The sequence below is a fragment of the Sander lucioperca genome, chromosome 2 (genome assembly GCF_008315115.2).
Source record: "Sander lucioperca isolate FBNREF2018 chromosome 2, SLUC_FBN_1.2, whole genome shotgun sequence".
Lineage (NCBI taxonomy): Eukaryota > Metazoa > Chordata > Actinopteri > Perciformes > Percidae > Sander > Sander lucioperca.
The window spans coordinates 17,180,093-17,196,454 of NC_050174.1; the positions used below are offsets into that span (position 1 = coordinate 17,180,093).

General features: G+C 43.1%; 1 protein-coding gene across 4 annotated transcripts in view; it reads right to left on the bottom strand.

Moving 5' to 3' along the window:
- Nucleotides 1-16,362, bottom strand: part of kiaa0825 (KIAA0825 ortholog) — a 133,347-nt gene that overhangs the window by 83,159 nt on the left and 33,826 nt on the right. For all 4 annotated transcript variants that reach the window (XR_004106612.2, XM_035994305.1, XM_035994297.1 and 1 more), the window contains exons 11-19: nucleotides 15,598-15,748; nucleotides 13,304-13,494; nucleotides 10,572-10,778; nucleotides 10,114-10,224; nucleotides 8,157-8,296; nucleotides 5,289-5,468; nucleotides 2,642-2,866; nucleotides 2,245-2,549; nucleotides 1,915-2,021 (exon numbers count right to left, since the gene is read on the bottom strand). Coding sequence is in view for 3 of the 4 variants with exons in the window: in XM_035994305.1 (XP_035850198.1) it covers nucleotides 1,915-2,021; nucleotides 2,245-2,549; nucleotides 2,642-2,866; nucleotides 5,289-5,468; nucleotides 8,157-8,296; nucleotides 10,114-10,224; nucleotides 10,572-10,778; nucleotides 13,304-13,494; nucleotides 15,598-15,748 (1,617 nt within the window). In the remaining variant the exon portion in view is untranslated. The remainder of the gene's footprint in view (nucleotides 1-1,914; nucleotides 2,022-2,244; nucleotides 2,550-2,641; nucleotides 2,867-5,288; nucleotides 5,469-8,156; nucleotides 8,297-10,113; nucleotides 10,225-10,571; nucleotides 10,779-13,303; nucleotides 13,495-15,597; nucleotides 15,749-16,362) is intronic.

Genomic DNA, 16,362 nt, shown 5'->3' on the forward strand with positions numbered 1-16,362 from the left:
GTCCTCATGCATGTACAGTCCCCAACCCCTGGCAGACGCCTGCATCATTTTCCTGCCCTTCCTGTATGGATGGATATCACACTACCGTCCATCAAACCTTCTCCTTCACATACACTTCCTGTCATTGTTCTCTCTCTCTCTCTCTCTCTCTCTCTCTCTCTCTCTCTCTCTCTCTCTCTCCCCCTTTGTAATTATAAGGTGGCAGAAACAGTGTCGCCTGTCAGCCAGCCATTGGCTGCTTGACATTGAGAGTGGCAAAGGAAGAGGAGTCCCCTCTCGTCCATGTACATCCCTTCATTCTTTTGCCTGGCGGCCTGGCGATGGTGTTGTCGGCGATGGTGGCTGTGCATCCGTGTCAGCACCTGCACTGTATCCTTTCCTGTCCATCACTGTGCAGGTGAAGCAGATGATTGGATTCAGTCAGCGGGGTGATTAATGAGGGCCCCTCCGGATTTGGGACAGCCTATCAATCATGTCATTAGGGCCAATGTGCCCTGAAAGAGGCAGACCTCCGCCAAGGAATAACTGCATTCATCTTCATCTGTGTATGCATCCCGTCAGCCCAGCCAGGGTCACCATGATGGAGAACAATAATCTTCTCCTCTACAAATTACTTTGCAAAGACAAGGTGGGTGGCGTGGGGAGGGGGGGTTGCAGTTGGGAAAGGAAGGAGGGAAAGTGGGATGAGGGAACAGAGGTGGGAGGGCTCGCAAGGGGCAAATGTTCTTTGTCAAAGGGTTTACTTTATGTGTGTGTGTGTGTGTGTGTGTGTGTGTGTGTGTGTGTGTGTGTGTGTGTGTGCGTGCGTGCGTGCGTGTGTGCACGTGTGTATGTGCATGCGTGAGATGCCAGTTAGTGGAGCGCCAATTGTTTTTGGAGTTATTACACCACTCTCTCTCTCTCTCTTTCTGACACTGTATTCTGATTGTTTACAAGCCAGGCGTCACTTCCCTGTGAAGGTTAGTTTAATGAATAGTAATGATCCCACTGAATGCCTCCGACAGGTGATACATAATCACTCTTCTTTCACTTTTCCACTCATCCCCCTCCCCACCCCTCCACCGTCCTGTCTCTTCTTCTTTTTTTCCCCCCTATCTTGTCCCCTGTTCCTGTCACTGATACATACAGCATTTCCTAGAACTGGCCATAATCTACTTAGTGTTTTTTATTTATTTAATTCTTTTTTTTTTTTTAATTGTACATGTTGTGTTACGGCGCTGAATCACTTTTTTATGAGGATGGATGCATCCAGAGTTTGTTATGATGAAGTGAGCGAGCAGAGGCGCAGTTTCTGGGAACGAGCTACGACGAGCCAAAGGTCACAGATCCGAACCAAAGTGAAAGCTGTTTTCCCATCACTCCAGCCTGAAGTCCACTCAGTCAGACACCATGTCCATCATTTTCCACAACAAACACATCTGCGATTCATTGATCTTACTCATGAAGCTTTTCAATGAAAAATGATCTCAATGATGCGATACATCAGAATTTGAATGCTCAATTAAAAAAAAAAAAAAAAAAAAAAGCATGTCTAAGCTGCATTCTTTTTCATTGTTTTATTCAGCATCTATATTCAATGTCAAGTAGCTGAATACACCATCAGTCAGTTTGAACCGCCTCCTTCATCAGACTATCAGCCCTCACCTTCCATCTTACTATTGATAAATCACTAAAATTATGTACTGGGAAATTCATTTCATAAAAAGCTGTTTTTACGATCAAAACGATTTGACTAAAATGATACCTCATTTTTTTGTTGAAGGTGCACACGAATAATCAATACTAATTGAGACTAACGATGGCTAACGCATATATAGCGTTTTTTCTGAATGCATGAAAACTGTAATATAGTAAACTACATCAATACCACTCTGACCTTAACCTCTCGCTAAATCCCTGCAGTTGATCTCTCACCTGTCTGAGCAGAGCTTGCGTGCCTTCTGCAGCTGCATGTTTGTCCACTTGGGTCTTTTTTCCTCCAGAGCCTGCAGCACTTTGTGCACTGTGGGTTTTGGAACACCCTGTCGGACAAACAGCAGACCATTAAGGTAAAGGAGTAAAAGTTAGACGATTTGTTGACACACATTAAATCAACCACTGATATCATGAAATGATGGTATGAGGGTTTTTAAACGTAAAGTACAGTATATCGTTTCAGCCACAACAGACCTTACTATACATTGTAAACAAACTTTCTACTATTATTATTGATTGTATTGTTATTACATTAACCTCAGCCCTTACCTTCTGTTGAATGCCCATGGTGGCCTGCAGGCACTCAGCCAGCAGGGCAAGGGGTTCCTTTGCCCCACGGTCCAGGGCCAGACCACTGATCTGTTCCAGTGTTTCTGGGTCCTCCAGGCCCTGGACCAGACAGCCTAACAGGGCCCAGAGTAACAGGCCCATTAAGCGCAGCTGCCGGGCATGCTGGGAGAGGTGCTTCTCTGCCACTTGGAAGAGGAAGCGGATGGGGAGAGGCACGGATGCTACGGCCAAAGGCAGGTTGGTGAAAATGAAGGACAAGGCTTGAATAGTTATGAATATGGCAGCTGCAAAGAGAAAGACATGTTTTTGTTTTAGAAAACAACCCCTAAAATGTCTTATAGCTCACATGAAAATGTGGTACCCAGTCTGTGCGTACTCTTAGTCTCCTTTCCCCGTGCTTCCAGAGGTGTGTAGTTCCACTCCTTGGGTATTTTAGCCAGGACGCTCTCTGGTACATTCTGCTTGAACGAGGCTCCACTGGGCTCCTCTGTGGCCTGCCAACCCATCGCCATGGAGACCAGGTGTATCAGGAGGCTGTTGGTAGCCTTGGTGACTATCGCCCGGACACAGCTGATCACTGAAGGTACAGCCCTTGTTGTGTCTGACATAAATGGTAAATGATTGCATCAGGTAAAGAAGGGTGGCTGAAAGAATATCAAATTGAAGACTCAAGACCTTTCCAATTGTATCTATCATTGATTGTTAGGACTGAAATTGAAAAAATAAAAGCATTAAGCTGAGCTTTACATGAATAAGCACAAATTTTAGGTCACCAATGTGGTGCTGTAAGAAGGAACGAAGCCAGCGAAAAAGAAGAAGCCCAGATGACAGGATACAAAAAGCCAGAATTAAATTGACTCACTTAGAGTTACAACTTTGGCATGGCAAATGTTTTTGTCTATTGTACTGCATCGGTATATGTGCCGTCACATTTTTAGAAATTTTTGAGACCACTATTTGACGACTGACTAGTTGCTTTACAGAATGATTAGAAATCAACTGGTAAAGAGAATGATGTCCAGTTGAATTTAATAAGCAGACATGATGCCGGCTGTATGGAAAACTCTGTTTTTAATCATTTTAAAAGTAATGCAGTACATGCAGTACAAAGAAGTCTCTCAGTGCACAATAAAAAAATGAAGGCCTCTAACTGCATGTAGGAACATTTAATACTATTCTATTAAAATACAGTTTTATCACTACACTAGGCCTTAAATCAGAAAAGGTTTGGACTTGTAAACTTGTCAAAGACCTGCAGACATGCCATATTATTGACATAAAAATAAAGGGTAGATGACATTTTATGAATGCTACCAAATTAGACTGGGTTACATGCAATAGTCCACCTAATCAGTCTGTATCACAAATGACTCCACTTTTCAAACAATGGGAAAATACAGAGACATGAATAGCTTGCACATCCACTTAGTGCTAAGGCATTCTGTTGAAATATCTACACTAAAAGCGAGTAATGTCAAGTTAAATTCAGATGTTCTTGATCAAACCCAGGTGGCCTGACAGTAGAAATCTTACTACCTTTACCAGGTGCACTATGTCTTCCGTCGCTCTGCCCTTTCATATCCCGCTCATATTGATAGCAGAGCAGCTACAGCATGAAGTTGTATGGCACCCATAAACTTCCTACAGCGTCGGCTGTAAAACCAAAGGCTACAACAGAGAGATATAGTGCTGTGACGGCACTGGAAGTGCACTGAAATCTCCAGGGCCGCCTAACAAATGTGTGACCTCAGACCCATAGAAATAGAGGAGAGCGGAACAGAAAATGATATAGCTTTTGGAAGGAGAAGCACTTTGTGGCAGGTGAGACCTAGACCTATTTTTCAAAGTCACTTGCTTCTCAGGCTTAATACCGCCCGCTACTGTATTGACTGCTGTATTGATTCGAAACAACCTGCTACAGTGTGATGAAACATCAGTGTAAGTGGAGAAATAGTGAAAACTCTCAACGTAATCTATGAAAGTTAACTCAGTGAACAGTTTAAATAGAAATGGGGGCACTGGGGGTATCCTGTAACCAAAGTTATAATACAAAGATTTGGCACAGTCCAATAATTAAACTAATTACCCTGTGAGGATAAATGATGATTGGATGACTTTGAGAATTTCTGTCTGGCTCACTCTCTCTCTCTTTTTGTTCTTTCCCTCTGTCGACCCCTCCCATGCTCTGTCTCCCTCCAAATACTCTTCTCCAATCACCCTAATTTATGCTACAATAATTACCACTCACCCAGGATATCAAAATCACCAACAAAAAGGGCTCCATACTCCGCAGGAGTTCTGATTAAGCTCTGTATCAAAGCTTGTACCAAAGAGAGGTGGGAAGAAAGGAAGAGTTGGGGAGTAATTGCGGTCTCTGTAACAGCATATTAAAGTCATACCTTAGCTCACGTGAAATGTCAACACTAGACTGGCCCTTAAGAAAAAAGATTAGATATTTGTTGTGGTCAGATTTACTCTTGTATTTAGAAACATACGGTATCTAATACATTTTGAGAAAATATGGTTAAATCTCTCAATCAGTTACGTACATTCATTGTCTAAGCATAAAACTATCTCAATATCTTGCGCGGTGATAGATTTAACAATCTTTTTTTTTTTTCCAGATTAACATGAAATGAGAATGACACAGACTGGTATTTTATCATCCCTTCATTTTGTAATAAAGAATAAATAAACAGTACAAGATTTTGTCCTATAAACCAAATAGCCCTAAGCTAATGAGCTATGAAACTACAAATAAATCAATTATTAAAGTTGCTCTCCTGTATCAAAAACTTTTTTTTTGTCCAAACTAATGAATATATTATTTGATAACATTTAAATGTTTCATTTCTATTAACATGAAACCAGCAGTGGATTTTAAAACACACAATGTAGTGTAGCACTGTACTATGACATACAATAGCAATACAGCTTCTAGGGTTAGGGTTAGTTTGTAGTCTGTAGTCTGTAGTAAGGATTTCTGAACTACAGCATTATGCAGCAGCTGGTTTCTACTATACCTGCCAGTGTGTAGAGATGTTCCCATATGTGTGACCTTTCCAGGTATGGTTGAAGGCACTGAGTCAAGGCCTTGGGAACGTTATTCAGGCAACTGAAGAGGTTGAACAATATGACTATGAAGTCATCTCCTGCCTTGGAGCTCTCGGTAGACATTTCTAAGCAGCTCTCTTGGCAAAAATCTGAGACAAACAGAGTCAGACTGAGTCAGTGAGACAGTTCTGAGCACAAAACAAATAAATGTGTGGGCAATCAAAAAAATCGAAACCTTGAAATTTATGAACACTTGAAACACACACACAAAGAACATGATGCACAAAGAGATGAAGACTCACTCATGTGTGCATTACTCATATGCACACATACACTCAGTTTGGGTGTGTAGGTGAGTGTAAAATCGGACTGTTTTTTGAATTACGATTCAGAAAATATCAACCTCATGGAGCTAGGTAGTGAAAGATAGAAAACCCTATCCTACAAAACAGCATCTTGATTTCTTGGCACAAAAACACATTGGAAAATGTCAAGGCTGCCCAACCTGACACATGTTAACAGAAAGGGTGAACAAAAGGCATTGTGAAATAGAAGGGGAAGAAAAACCCACATCTGTGTTAGATGGAGAGAAAAAAACAGACCAGAAAAAAAACAGAAAAAGGAACAGATTTCAAAGCCCCCACAGCACATGGAGACAGGAAGTGAAAAGGAAGAGGTTTTGACAGGGTGTCCTTGTGGGGGTTGCTGTCTGAGCACAGGGCTGAGGATGGAGGTGTGTGCGTGAGTAACCCATATGGATGTCTATATATGTGTTTTGTGCGCTTACAAGTGTGTGTGTGTGTGTGTGTGTTAAGTTGACAGGGGTTGCTGAGGAAAGGCCCATTGCTCCAGAGGTGGCAGACATCCAGCGGTCTGTCAGTCTGCTGTGTGGGAGATGACAGCTATTTGAATAGGAGAGTGTATGCAATGCAGCAGTCAATGAGTGAGGGGGCGCAGTGATGGCGGGCAGCGCGGCTTCCTTCTGACTAATGCTGGACTATTTTAAAATGACAGGGCTAAATTAGCTGCTGCATTACAGGGACACTAATATTAGCCACCTTAATAACAGGCAGATAGGAAGCACTGCCACCACTCAAGGTCCAGATGAGAACTGATATCCTCTATCTCCCTGTCTCTAAGTGTCCATCTATGTCTCCTTCCTTTTCTTTCACAATAACACATCGAACACATACACCCAAAAGTGGTCAGCCAACCTGACCTACAATCAGTCCATTAGGCGGCATAATGTGGGTTACGCCTGAATCTTGTTCTCTCCCTGTCTGGTAATTGGTCCTTAAGGAGAAAGTGTTCTGGATGTCACTGCTGTGGCTGTAACGGTCCAAGGAAACAGGGGTGACTAACATTCATTTCCACTTGGGGTGCTGGAGAGCATGGCAGGTTAACTAGGTGCCTTTTAAATAATGGTCCTATAAAGGAGCAGTAGATGACTTCAGAAAAACTGATGACAGTGAGCTAGCACATCTCTGTGGAGTTTCCACTACTGCTGCAGCACACACTAATTCCAAAGGGTTTCTGTTTCTGTGTCCATTTCTCTGTTGCCTTTTCTATTTTGCTCTCACTCTCTTCCCTCCTTCTCTATCTCTAAGCTTATCCAACCTTGATACATAGCCAATGCATACACCTGTTTATCTTCCGGACAACCAGTCAACCAGTCACAAGGGCCCTATCTGCAAACCTCTGTAATTGGAAGCAGACACGCTTGTTCATAGCGTGTGTGTGTGTATGTGTGTGTGTGTGTGTGTGTGTGTGTGTGTGTGTGTGTGTGTGTGTGTGTGTGCGTGTGCCAGAAGTAGTGTATCTTCTAAATTTAGGGGGAGTTGTGCAAAGGCAAAAACTGTTATTGTAAGTGTGGAGGAGGTGTTATCCCTCTCTGCAAATAGTTACATTTTCAAATTGTCAGACAATGGATAGGCCATTTAGTTTGGTAGCTGTCTAGCAAGTTAGGTAGCTTTGATGCGGCAGATATACTGTAATGCACTGCAACTGTCCTAATATACCAACATCAGCTGACTGTGGCACATTAACTTGAATTGAATTAGAACTGAGTCCAATTGAGGTAGTTTTTTTAACTCACTGTATTATTATCTACGAGTAAGTTACACTTCAATTATTACCAATAGAGCACCAGGAAAAACCCCAGTATATGCATGTATGGGTAACTGCAATGGCTTATGGGAGTGTAGGCGTTCAGTCAAGCTGTTCCTTCTGTCTGTCTGCTTCCTGGTTAATTAGCCCGTCACTGTGATAACACGCGAGAGTCAGCGCTTCCAGCGTTGATTTACGGCAGCGTGCGGGGAGAAGCATTGCAGAGCCTCTGAGCCAGACTCAGACCGAGCGAGAGAACGAGACAGTGAGAGTTGTTATTAATGAGGTCGCTATAATGTGAATTAATGCGCGAGTGCACAACAGTCTTTAAAGGTTAGACTGTTGCCGGTGCGGAGGGGAGAAGAAGGAAGGGAAAATCTTTAAAGGTCAGCGTGTGTGCTCCGCCTGGCCCTGTTGAGTGTTTATTACTGCTCTCTATTGATTTAGTGATGATGGTGACCAAGGTGAAAATGATGATGATGGCAAAGATGCTGATGATAACTTCATAAAATGGATAGAGCTCATCTAAGGTCTGTATAACTCGCTTAGGATCTTAGAGCACCATAATTAAGACACTGGTAAACATCATCCCACACATGGCCCCTGCGGGATCGACTCTGTAGGTCCAGTATTATAAAAATAGAAATATTAAAGAATAATGAAAGTCAGTGGCTATAGGATTTTAACCATTTAAAACATACCAATCTTTATACACAAAAAAACTGACTTACGAGAGTTTTCCAGGAGTATTCTGGGCAGGTGACAGTCTCTGTACAGCAGCATTCGCAGTAGCAACCTGGGATTGCGTCCTGGGTCAGAGGTCAGTAGCCTCAGCTGACATGCAGAGGCCGCCTGGCCCATAAGGCCATCTCTGAGAGCGGAAAGAAGGAAAACAAAGTTGACAGTTCTGCAGTGTCAGGTGAGTGTACAGATAGCAGTCAATTTAGCAAGAGACAACAAAGGAGAGAAAAAGCTTCACAAGTGAAAGACAGAGACTGAAATCGTAGTTGTCTTGGATGACACTATGGGAGGAAATAGTGTTTATGCTACAGTGGTAACTTCCTTCAGTGTCACTCACTCCTGATATGAGCTTAGTCTGCAAATGCCTTCACTCTCACTTACTTATTGTGTGCACCGGGAAGGAATTAGCTCTAATCTTGGCCAGCTAAAACCAAATTAACATTTGGGAGACAGCCAAATACATGAATATACAGCAGTACCCCCCTCCTACATCTTTTGTATAACCAAGAGGCTGGAGCCAGCTGTGGGTAATGAGCCGTATCCTTGGTGTGTGTGCGTGCAAGTGTGTGTGCGTGTGCAAGAGCACCCTTCAGAGCCTGTGCTTGTGGTTATGTACGTGTGCAAGTGTGAGGGCACGCTGACATGTGTGTGCCTGCATATTACTTTATACATCTCAATAAAAATCTAATGGAAGGAATGGACAGAGTTTGTCTGAAGAGCTGGGAGGTGGGAGGGAGTACGGGGGGTGTCTGCCCAGAAATTAACCATTCCATTTAAGCCAGAAAGCTAGAGCAGGGTGCACCCTGCTGCTTGACTGAGGAAAACTATGCCTCAATCTGACAGTGCAATTTATGATGTCACTTGGACCGCAAATCCAGAAGAAATCCTCTTTTAACTGCTCTGATAAATCTACCAGACTACAGCGCAGGGTCAGTTTACAGAACCAAGACACACACACACACACACACACACACACACACACACACACACACGAGCAAATGCAAGAAGAGAAATGCAGGGCATGAATGTGTGCAAATACAGAAACACACATAAGACCAGAAAACATAACTTCAGATGCTTTCTTTATAGCTTGTAATGCTGGATGATTTATGTATGCGCTTTGTGATTTTATTATTGTTTTATTTAATAACCATAACAATGGGTTTTATTTTAATGGGCTGGGGAAAGCTCTGGCCACAGAGGCAGGGTCCTGGATGAGGACCTGTGGATCTGGCCGGGGGCCACTGGCAGGCCCCCTGGCGCCCTCGCATGCAGGCAGGAGGTGGGAGCAAAGAAATAAAGAGGTCATAAAAATAAACTAATTTCAGCTCTCCAATACTTAGGAGCGGGACAGCGGGGGTTAGTTTGATTTGTGCTCCATCAGCACGCAATGACATCACCTCTGGCAGTGAGGAACATGAGAGGGGAGGAGGGTGGAGTCAAGAGTGATTGACTGCACCTTGGAGGTCATAACAGTAACTGGACACACATGTACACGTGTATGCATGCATGTACACATTCACGCACACATCACAGTGTACTCTGTTGACGCCTCATGTGTAAAGCCCTCAGCAACCATCAACATAAACAAAATCAGTGTCAGCGGTTACGGTAGTTTATTTATTATTATTTCTTCTGTCCCAGCTTGCATCTGTGTTATATTACCACAGCAACTCTAGCTTGAAGCCCTGAGCAGCAGGTAAGTCTGGTTATATATCTGCACATACAGTATGCGGCTGTGACTCTCTCTCTCACACACACACACACACACACACACACACACACACACACACACACACACACACGGTACGCTATACAGTGGGTGGAGGTGTGTGTGATGGCATAGCATACCAGAGTGTGCGTGTATGTGAGTTTGTGAGTGAACATGCTAATGTGTACCTACTGTATGATGTGTGATGGATGGTATGCTAAGTGTATTTTACATACCGTACGGCCTGCTCTGTGAAGAGGTCAGGGTTGATAGCATTTAGCCAGTGGACAACAGGGCTATCAGGCTGATGTGGTGTGGACTCTTTCGCAGGATTAATCATAAATATCCTGGAGGAATCGAGATCACACATCACAATTATAATATACATCTTCAACTAACAAGAACATTTTATGTTTGGTGGTCATACTTCTTCAGGTAGTGATATCACAAAACGAAACACATCCTCCTGTGTGCATAGAATTTTTTTATTTGACTTTATTTTTTACAGTTGGCAGCCCACTCATGCCAAGTCAAGTGTGGGGCTAAATCCAATTAGGACACAAGATTACAGGCTACAGAAAGTAACTACCTCTATTAAATAGTTTCATAGGAAAAGTAGAACATTTTTGTTTGCCTAGGTCATATTTTACTTTACCTTAAGGTTGAATAACAAAATCAAACTGTGCGTACGAACCTATACAGCAAAGATAGGGGTGCTGTGACAATGACGAGGACTGTCAGGAGTTGCTCACACAGGCTGTGGATTTGGTATAGCCATCCTGGTCTGCCCGCTATTATGGCATTAGCTGAAGAAGGACTGGAGCGCAACAAGGCCTCGGGACTTTCACACACACTCCAAATAAGCTGCTCCACATACAGCAACACTGCTGTAACATCACATCTTAGATACCGAGTAGGGAAACAGAAAAGGCGAATGTATAGATGAAAAGAGAAAGGATGAGATGTGAGGGAATATGTGAGAATGCATAAAGAGAGAGAAAGAGAAAGGCACTGAAAGCAAACATTGCTGTTTTCAAAGGCTGACATCCCCCATTACATCATGACATAACAGCCTCATTGCACAGCCAGTCAGATATCAGAACCTCCTGGTGATTTTACTGCTGGAAAGTTAAGTGTACTAAGGGCTTTGGATTTCACATTAAAAGTCATTGCTTTTACATTTATTCGCCCCTAAATCTGTTTCCTCAATTGGTTGGGGAGAGCTGCTCATCATCTCCCATCTCCTCATGCTTGCTCTTCCCCTGGCCTAAATTGTTATTAGACACACACAGAAATGGACTGATACAAGAGAGGTGAGGTAGCATAAGAGTACCCATGTGAGTGCTTATACACATAGGAAACTTAGAGATGCTTTGAAAAGCCATCTGTTTAGGCTAGCCTTACACTTTACAACTGTCCCTCCAGAAACACATGCATCTCCAGGCAACATAAACCAGGCTTTGTGTTGACGTCTTGTGGTGCTACACATAAAATGCACTCTTTCAATCTTTTGCCGTGTGTCACAGTTTAGCCTGCTCATTGTCATCATTCAGCTATTAGGGGGAGAAAGAGGATGGAGAAGATGACCCTGTGCAGAGAGTGTACCTATAACGTACTAACACTACGTCAGACCACCTCCACCATTAGACCCACAGGAGCTGAGGGAAACTAGGCCAACAGTGAGAGACTTGAAACCATTTAGGACTTTTCAATGAGTTCTGATGTAATTTAGGATAACAATGTATAGCCAAGTCTATATTCATCATAGAGTAAATACCAAAGTATCAGGTGGGCTATACAAGTACATGTGTGAGAAAGGTTATGAGAGAATGAGAGAGTTAAAACATAAAGCAGAGGTACACAGAATGTATAGTCACTGACAATTGTCAGGAAAACCACAAATTACTGATGAGAAAAATAATCAATTGTGATAGAAAAGATATCATTCCAGAGGTTCAACGTTCATTCTGGAGATTGCAAACAGCGGTTGACAAAACAATCTCCAAGGTCCATTTAATAGCTGTTCCAAAGCACAAATGAAGTTTGCACACTTGTAATTGTAGTTGTTCCAATTTCCATTTTTTTCTGGACACTTTAGGCACCTCTTGTTCAGGTTGGCCTAAAAGCTGAGGTTGAGATTGTTTTCTCAACTACTGTTTCCAAGGTCAAGAATAAACTTTGAACCTCAGCTGTTGAGCCAACATGTTGAAAAGTCCTTAAAGCTAAAGCTAACGGACCTTGTTGTAAGGTTGTTTCCTAAATCATCATCCCATTATAGTATGTTTGCTCTGCAGTAAGGATACAATTTGCTATGACACTGTGGACCCTATTTTATTTATGCATGGCGGTGGCAGGTGCGTTTAGGACGTGTCCAAATCCATTTTTGCTAGTTTGACGGTGGAAAAAAGGGTTCCGTGCGCCAGGCGCGTGGTTCAAAAGGGTTGTACTTAGTGTCTTCATTAATTCATAGGTGTGTTTTGGGCGTAACATGCAATAAACCAATCAAGAGTGTCACCTCCCATTCCCTTTAAAAGCCAGGCGCGTTTGTATCTTGGCGCATTGCTATTATGATGGAGGATTTGCACCGTAATATTTTTATGTGTAATCTTTTGCATGTTTGTGTGCTGCTGTGCTTCCCTGTGTGTATGTGTGTGTAACAAGCATAGTGTGCAAGCGCTGTGCACGAGCCGAGGTGCATTTTGCTATTTCGCTGTTAAAATAACAATGAAATGCTGCGCTATTAACTTTAGACCAGGTTTTTGTTGGTCAATGGCGTGATCACTTCCCGCTGCCTCAAGATAGCAATACGCCAAGAATTCACCTGAACACACCTCCCTGTAAGACCAGCACGCCCATGGGCGCAAAGATGGGCGCAGGTGCATTTGCTATTTAAACGACGTGGGCGCTGGACGGGAAACTGACAACTGCGTCGGTCTTAAACTAGCAAAGACACTTGCGTCGGGCTTTGCGCTGCGTCAGGTTCAAGATAGGGCCCTGATACATTTTTCAGAAATTCAAATAAAAAAAATAGAGAATATACCCAGACAGGAATTCCTGTTTTGGCTAGCCGGTCAGTTAAATACCTACAAAGCAAGGTACTTCATTATATTAATGCACAGTCCAGTTGTTGTCATTAAGCAGTTTTCTCGCTGATTTTCAATACTGCTCACAACATCAAAATACAACCACAGATATGAAAGAGATTTTCTTCAGTAGAAAAAGTACAGAAAAATCTGATGGATGAACATTTTTTATCATCTCATGGTATATATTGTCATATCAATAATTCAATTATGTGTGTTTAAACAAGGTGCAAAACACAAATTGCAGTGTAGGACTACATTTGGTATGTTGTTATTTTAGTAGCCTAATTTATATTACAAAGAGTGATAAGATTTCTCAAGTGATTATAACTGAGGCCAGTACCTGATTTGCAGGTGTCTCTTGTACGAAGGACGGGCCCTGGCATATCTTTGCACCAGCAGCTGTAAAGTCTCATACAGCACATGGCCCAGCACCTCCTTGGCCATCTCTGCCGGAAGGACGGCCCACAGGTCGCTACGCAGCCCACACAGGAAGTAGAACCACATCTGCACCGAGAAGGAACAGCGCTCACCCTTTGGAAGAAAGTGGTGGATGGCAGGGAGGGAGGGGAGGAAGGGGGATTGCAGATGATGAAGATATATTGTGAGATGGATATTGACAGCGAAGCAAAAACAGGGAAAAACCAAGAGGCGAATGAGATAAAAATAGAAGGAGTGAGAGAGGAAACATGAAGGAGAAGAAAGAGAGAGACAGAGGCAGGTCTGTCAACACCAGGATGTCTCAGTGGTCACGCCACCTGCACTCTGCACCTGGGTTTCTTCCCCCACTGGGATTTTAGACTGCTTTAAAGTCCTGAACTGGAGAACACATCACAACAGGGGCACATTTGCACGCACATACACGCTCACACATACAGAGAGAAAGAGTGAAGGGGAGACATGGAGAACTTCTCTGAATAAAGTGAGCAAAGACAAGTGAGAGTGAGAGTGAGAAGAAAGACAGACATAGAGGGGGAGGACAGATGGAGGAAAACAGATTATTATCCTGGCATCCTGCAGCTTTGTGGGAAAAGATATAGAAGAATTAATTCATCAAATCTCTCTCTTCTTCCTCTATTCGCCCAAACTCCTCATGTTTAACCTCCAACAATAAACTGCTCTAGTGGATGTTGCGCGTGTGGCAGAGATATAGACACATCCTCCTACAGTCCCTTCCCATTTTCTTCCCACTGCACCTCATCTATCTCATATTTTACTTCTCTCCTTCCTCTCCCTTCCTCTCCTCCCTGGAGCCAGTCATTTAGGGATCGGTGGTTGATGGGGAGCGTGACTGAGTTCTATGTCCGGGATTAGGCTGCCATCCTCCGCCTGTGGACTCAGCAGAGCAAACGCAGACGTTGGATCCAAACCAAGAGCAGCCATAACTACATGTGTGGTTGGACTGTTTAAACCGCTCACTCAAGTCAAACTTTATTTGACCAGCCAGGTCAACTATGAACAAATTCCTATTAAAGATGATGGCCTGGCAGCAGTGAGAACTGAATCTTGGATGGGGAATTGGGGATGGAATAAAATTGGAAAATCATAAAAGCTTTTTTTAGTCTCCAATACAATTTTGTATTTGCCTCTGAAGGCAAACCCCTGACATGGAAAGTAGCCAAGGTCATGCTCAAAACTTCCTTTGATTGCCTTAACTGACCTCATGTGCTGCTATTATAGAATATTAAATAGCTCTCTGCCAACAACTATTAATGTGTCAATACCAATGTAAAATAAAAAGAAGGAAGAAAAGAAGGGTCTCTCTGGAGCTGCACTGAGCAATGAAAGACAAGACAAGACACAGGGCTGGGGATCCAGGACCTTGTGCATAAAACTGCACATATGCAACAGAAATGAAAACATAGATACATACATACATACACACCAAATGAAACGTACATCTTGAGATGCTGCTGCACAACCACACATGCATTCATCTGTACAGATGCATACAGGCATGCTTGAACAAAAGCACACACCTGCGCACAGCAGGTCTGTCTGACACCAGTGACCCAGGGAAGGAGGGAGGAACAAAGGGAAAAAGAGGCAAAAAGCAGGGTAAAGTATGAAAGAGAGAGGAGGTTTAGATTGGTTTAAGGGCATAAAGGCAGGGGAGTTTCAGAGGCCCTATGCTGTTTCCAGACAGTCCCAGTGTAGAATGCAGACTTCAGACAGCTGAATCCCTGGAGCCCCCGGGGCAGCATGGAAGCCACAGATGTTCTCAGGGAGCTCAGAGTAGAAGGCTTGGTTAGAAGAGGGAGAGTGGGAGGTAAAGGTGTATTGTGGGAATGAAGAAGCGAGAAAGCTCCTGAGTATAATTTCTAGAGTTCCTTGAAATCTACAGAAAAAGCCGACTAAGACACGTGGCATTACAATTTCCATTTTTTACAAGAAATCAACGCCAGATAAAATTGTTGATGTTTAATGTGTTACCATCTTTTTGATTTGAGGGTAAATAGGTAATTCTCAAATAGGCTCCTCCTATATATCTTAAATGCCAGAAATGTCAACTCAGAGAAGTTTATGAAGACTATATTTAATCATATACAGTTTTTCAAGGTGGCTTGTGGGGGGGAGGGGGGTGGGAGGAAAATGCAACCACATAGATTTTAGATAAATGTGAACTTTACACTTTACCTCGTAGAAAGGTTTGGGGTCAGCCCAGTGGTGACTTTCTGCGTCTTGAAGAATGCAGGTGGAACAAACCTGGATACAGTAGCTGCTCAGCTGGTCTCTCAAGGCCTCTACTGTATCTTGATACTTTTGAATAGGCAGCAGGGTCAGGGGTCTAGGCATGGAGGAAAAAAAACAAACCTTTAAAAGGTAATGACAGAAAATACATAATCTATAATACGTATGGTAAATTAAGATAGAAGAAAGGGGCCGCTGGGATCAAGATTCTAATAGGGCCCAATCCTGTAATCCAGACGCATAATTGACTACTGTATATTCAGGGAGCTATCAAACAAACATTAGGTGAGATGATTAGATGAACGAACTAATGATTTATTCTGAAAGTTCCGCGTGACATTTCATATCCTTTACATCTGCCTGCCTTGATACTTTCCAGAGAGAGGCAAAAGTTTAACAGGGCTACAAGAGGCTTAAAACCAGGGGGGACTGGATGGTGTAGGGCTTTATGACCGGAGGGGGCACGGTGGAAGTGCAGGTGGAGGGGTGCACAGGGCCAGAGGTGGGACAACAGGAGCACTGAGGGCACCAAGGATGCCTTTAGAGGGGATGTGTGGAGAGCAGAGGTTAAGGGGGTATTACGGGGCATAAAAACTCACCAGATGTAGACACAATATGGCTGTCATTACCTCCTGTCAATCATGTCTACCCTTTTTTTTTTTACTCTCTGGTCCCCTCTTCTTAATCTCAAATGTACAATTTTAAAATGTT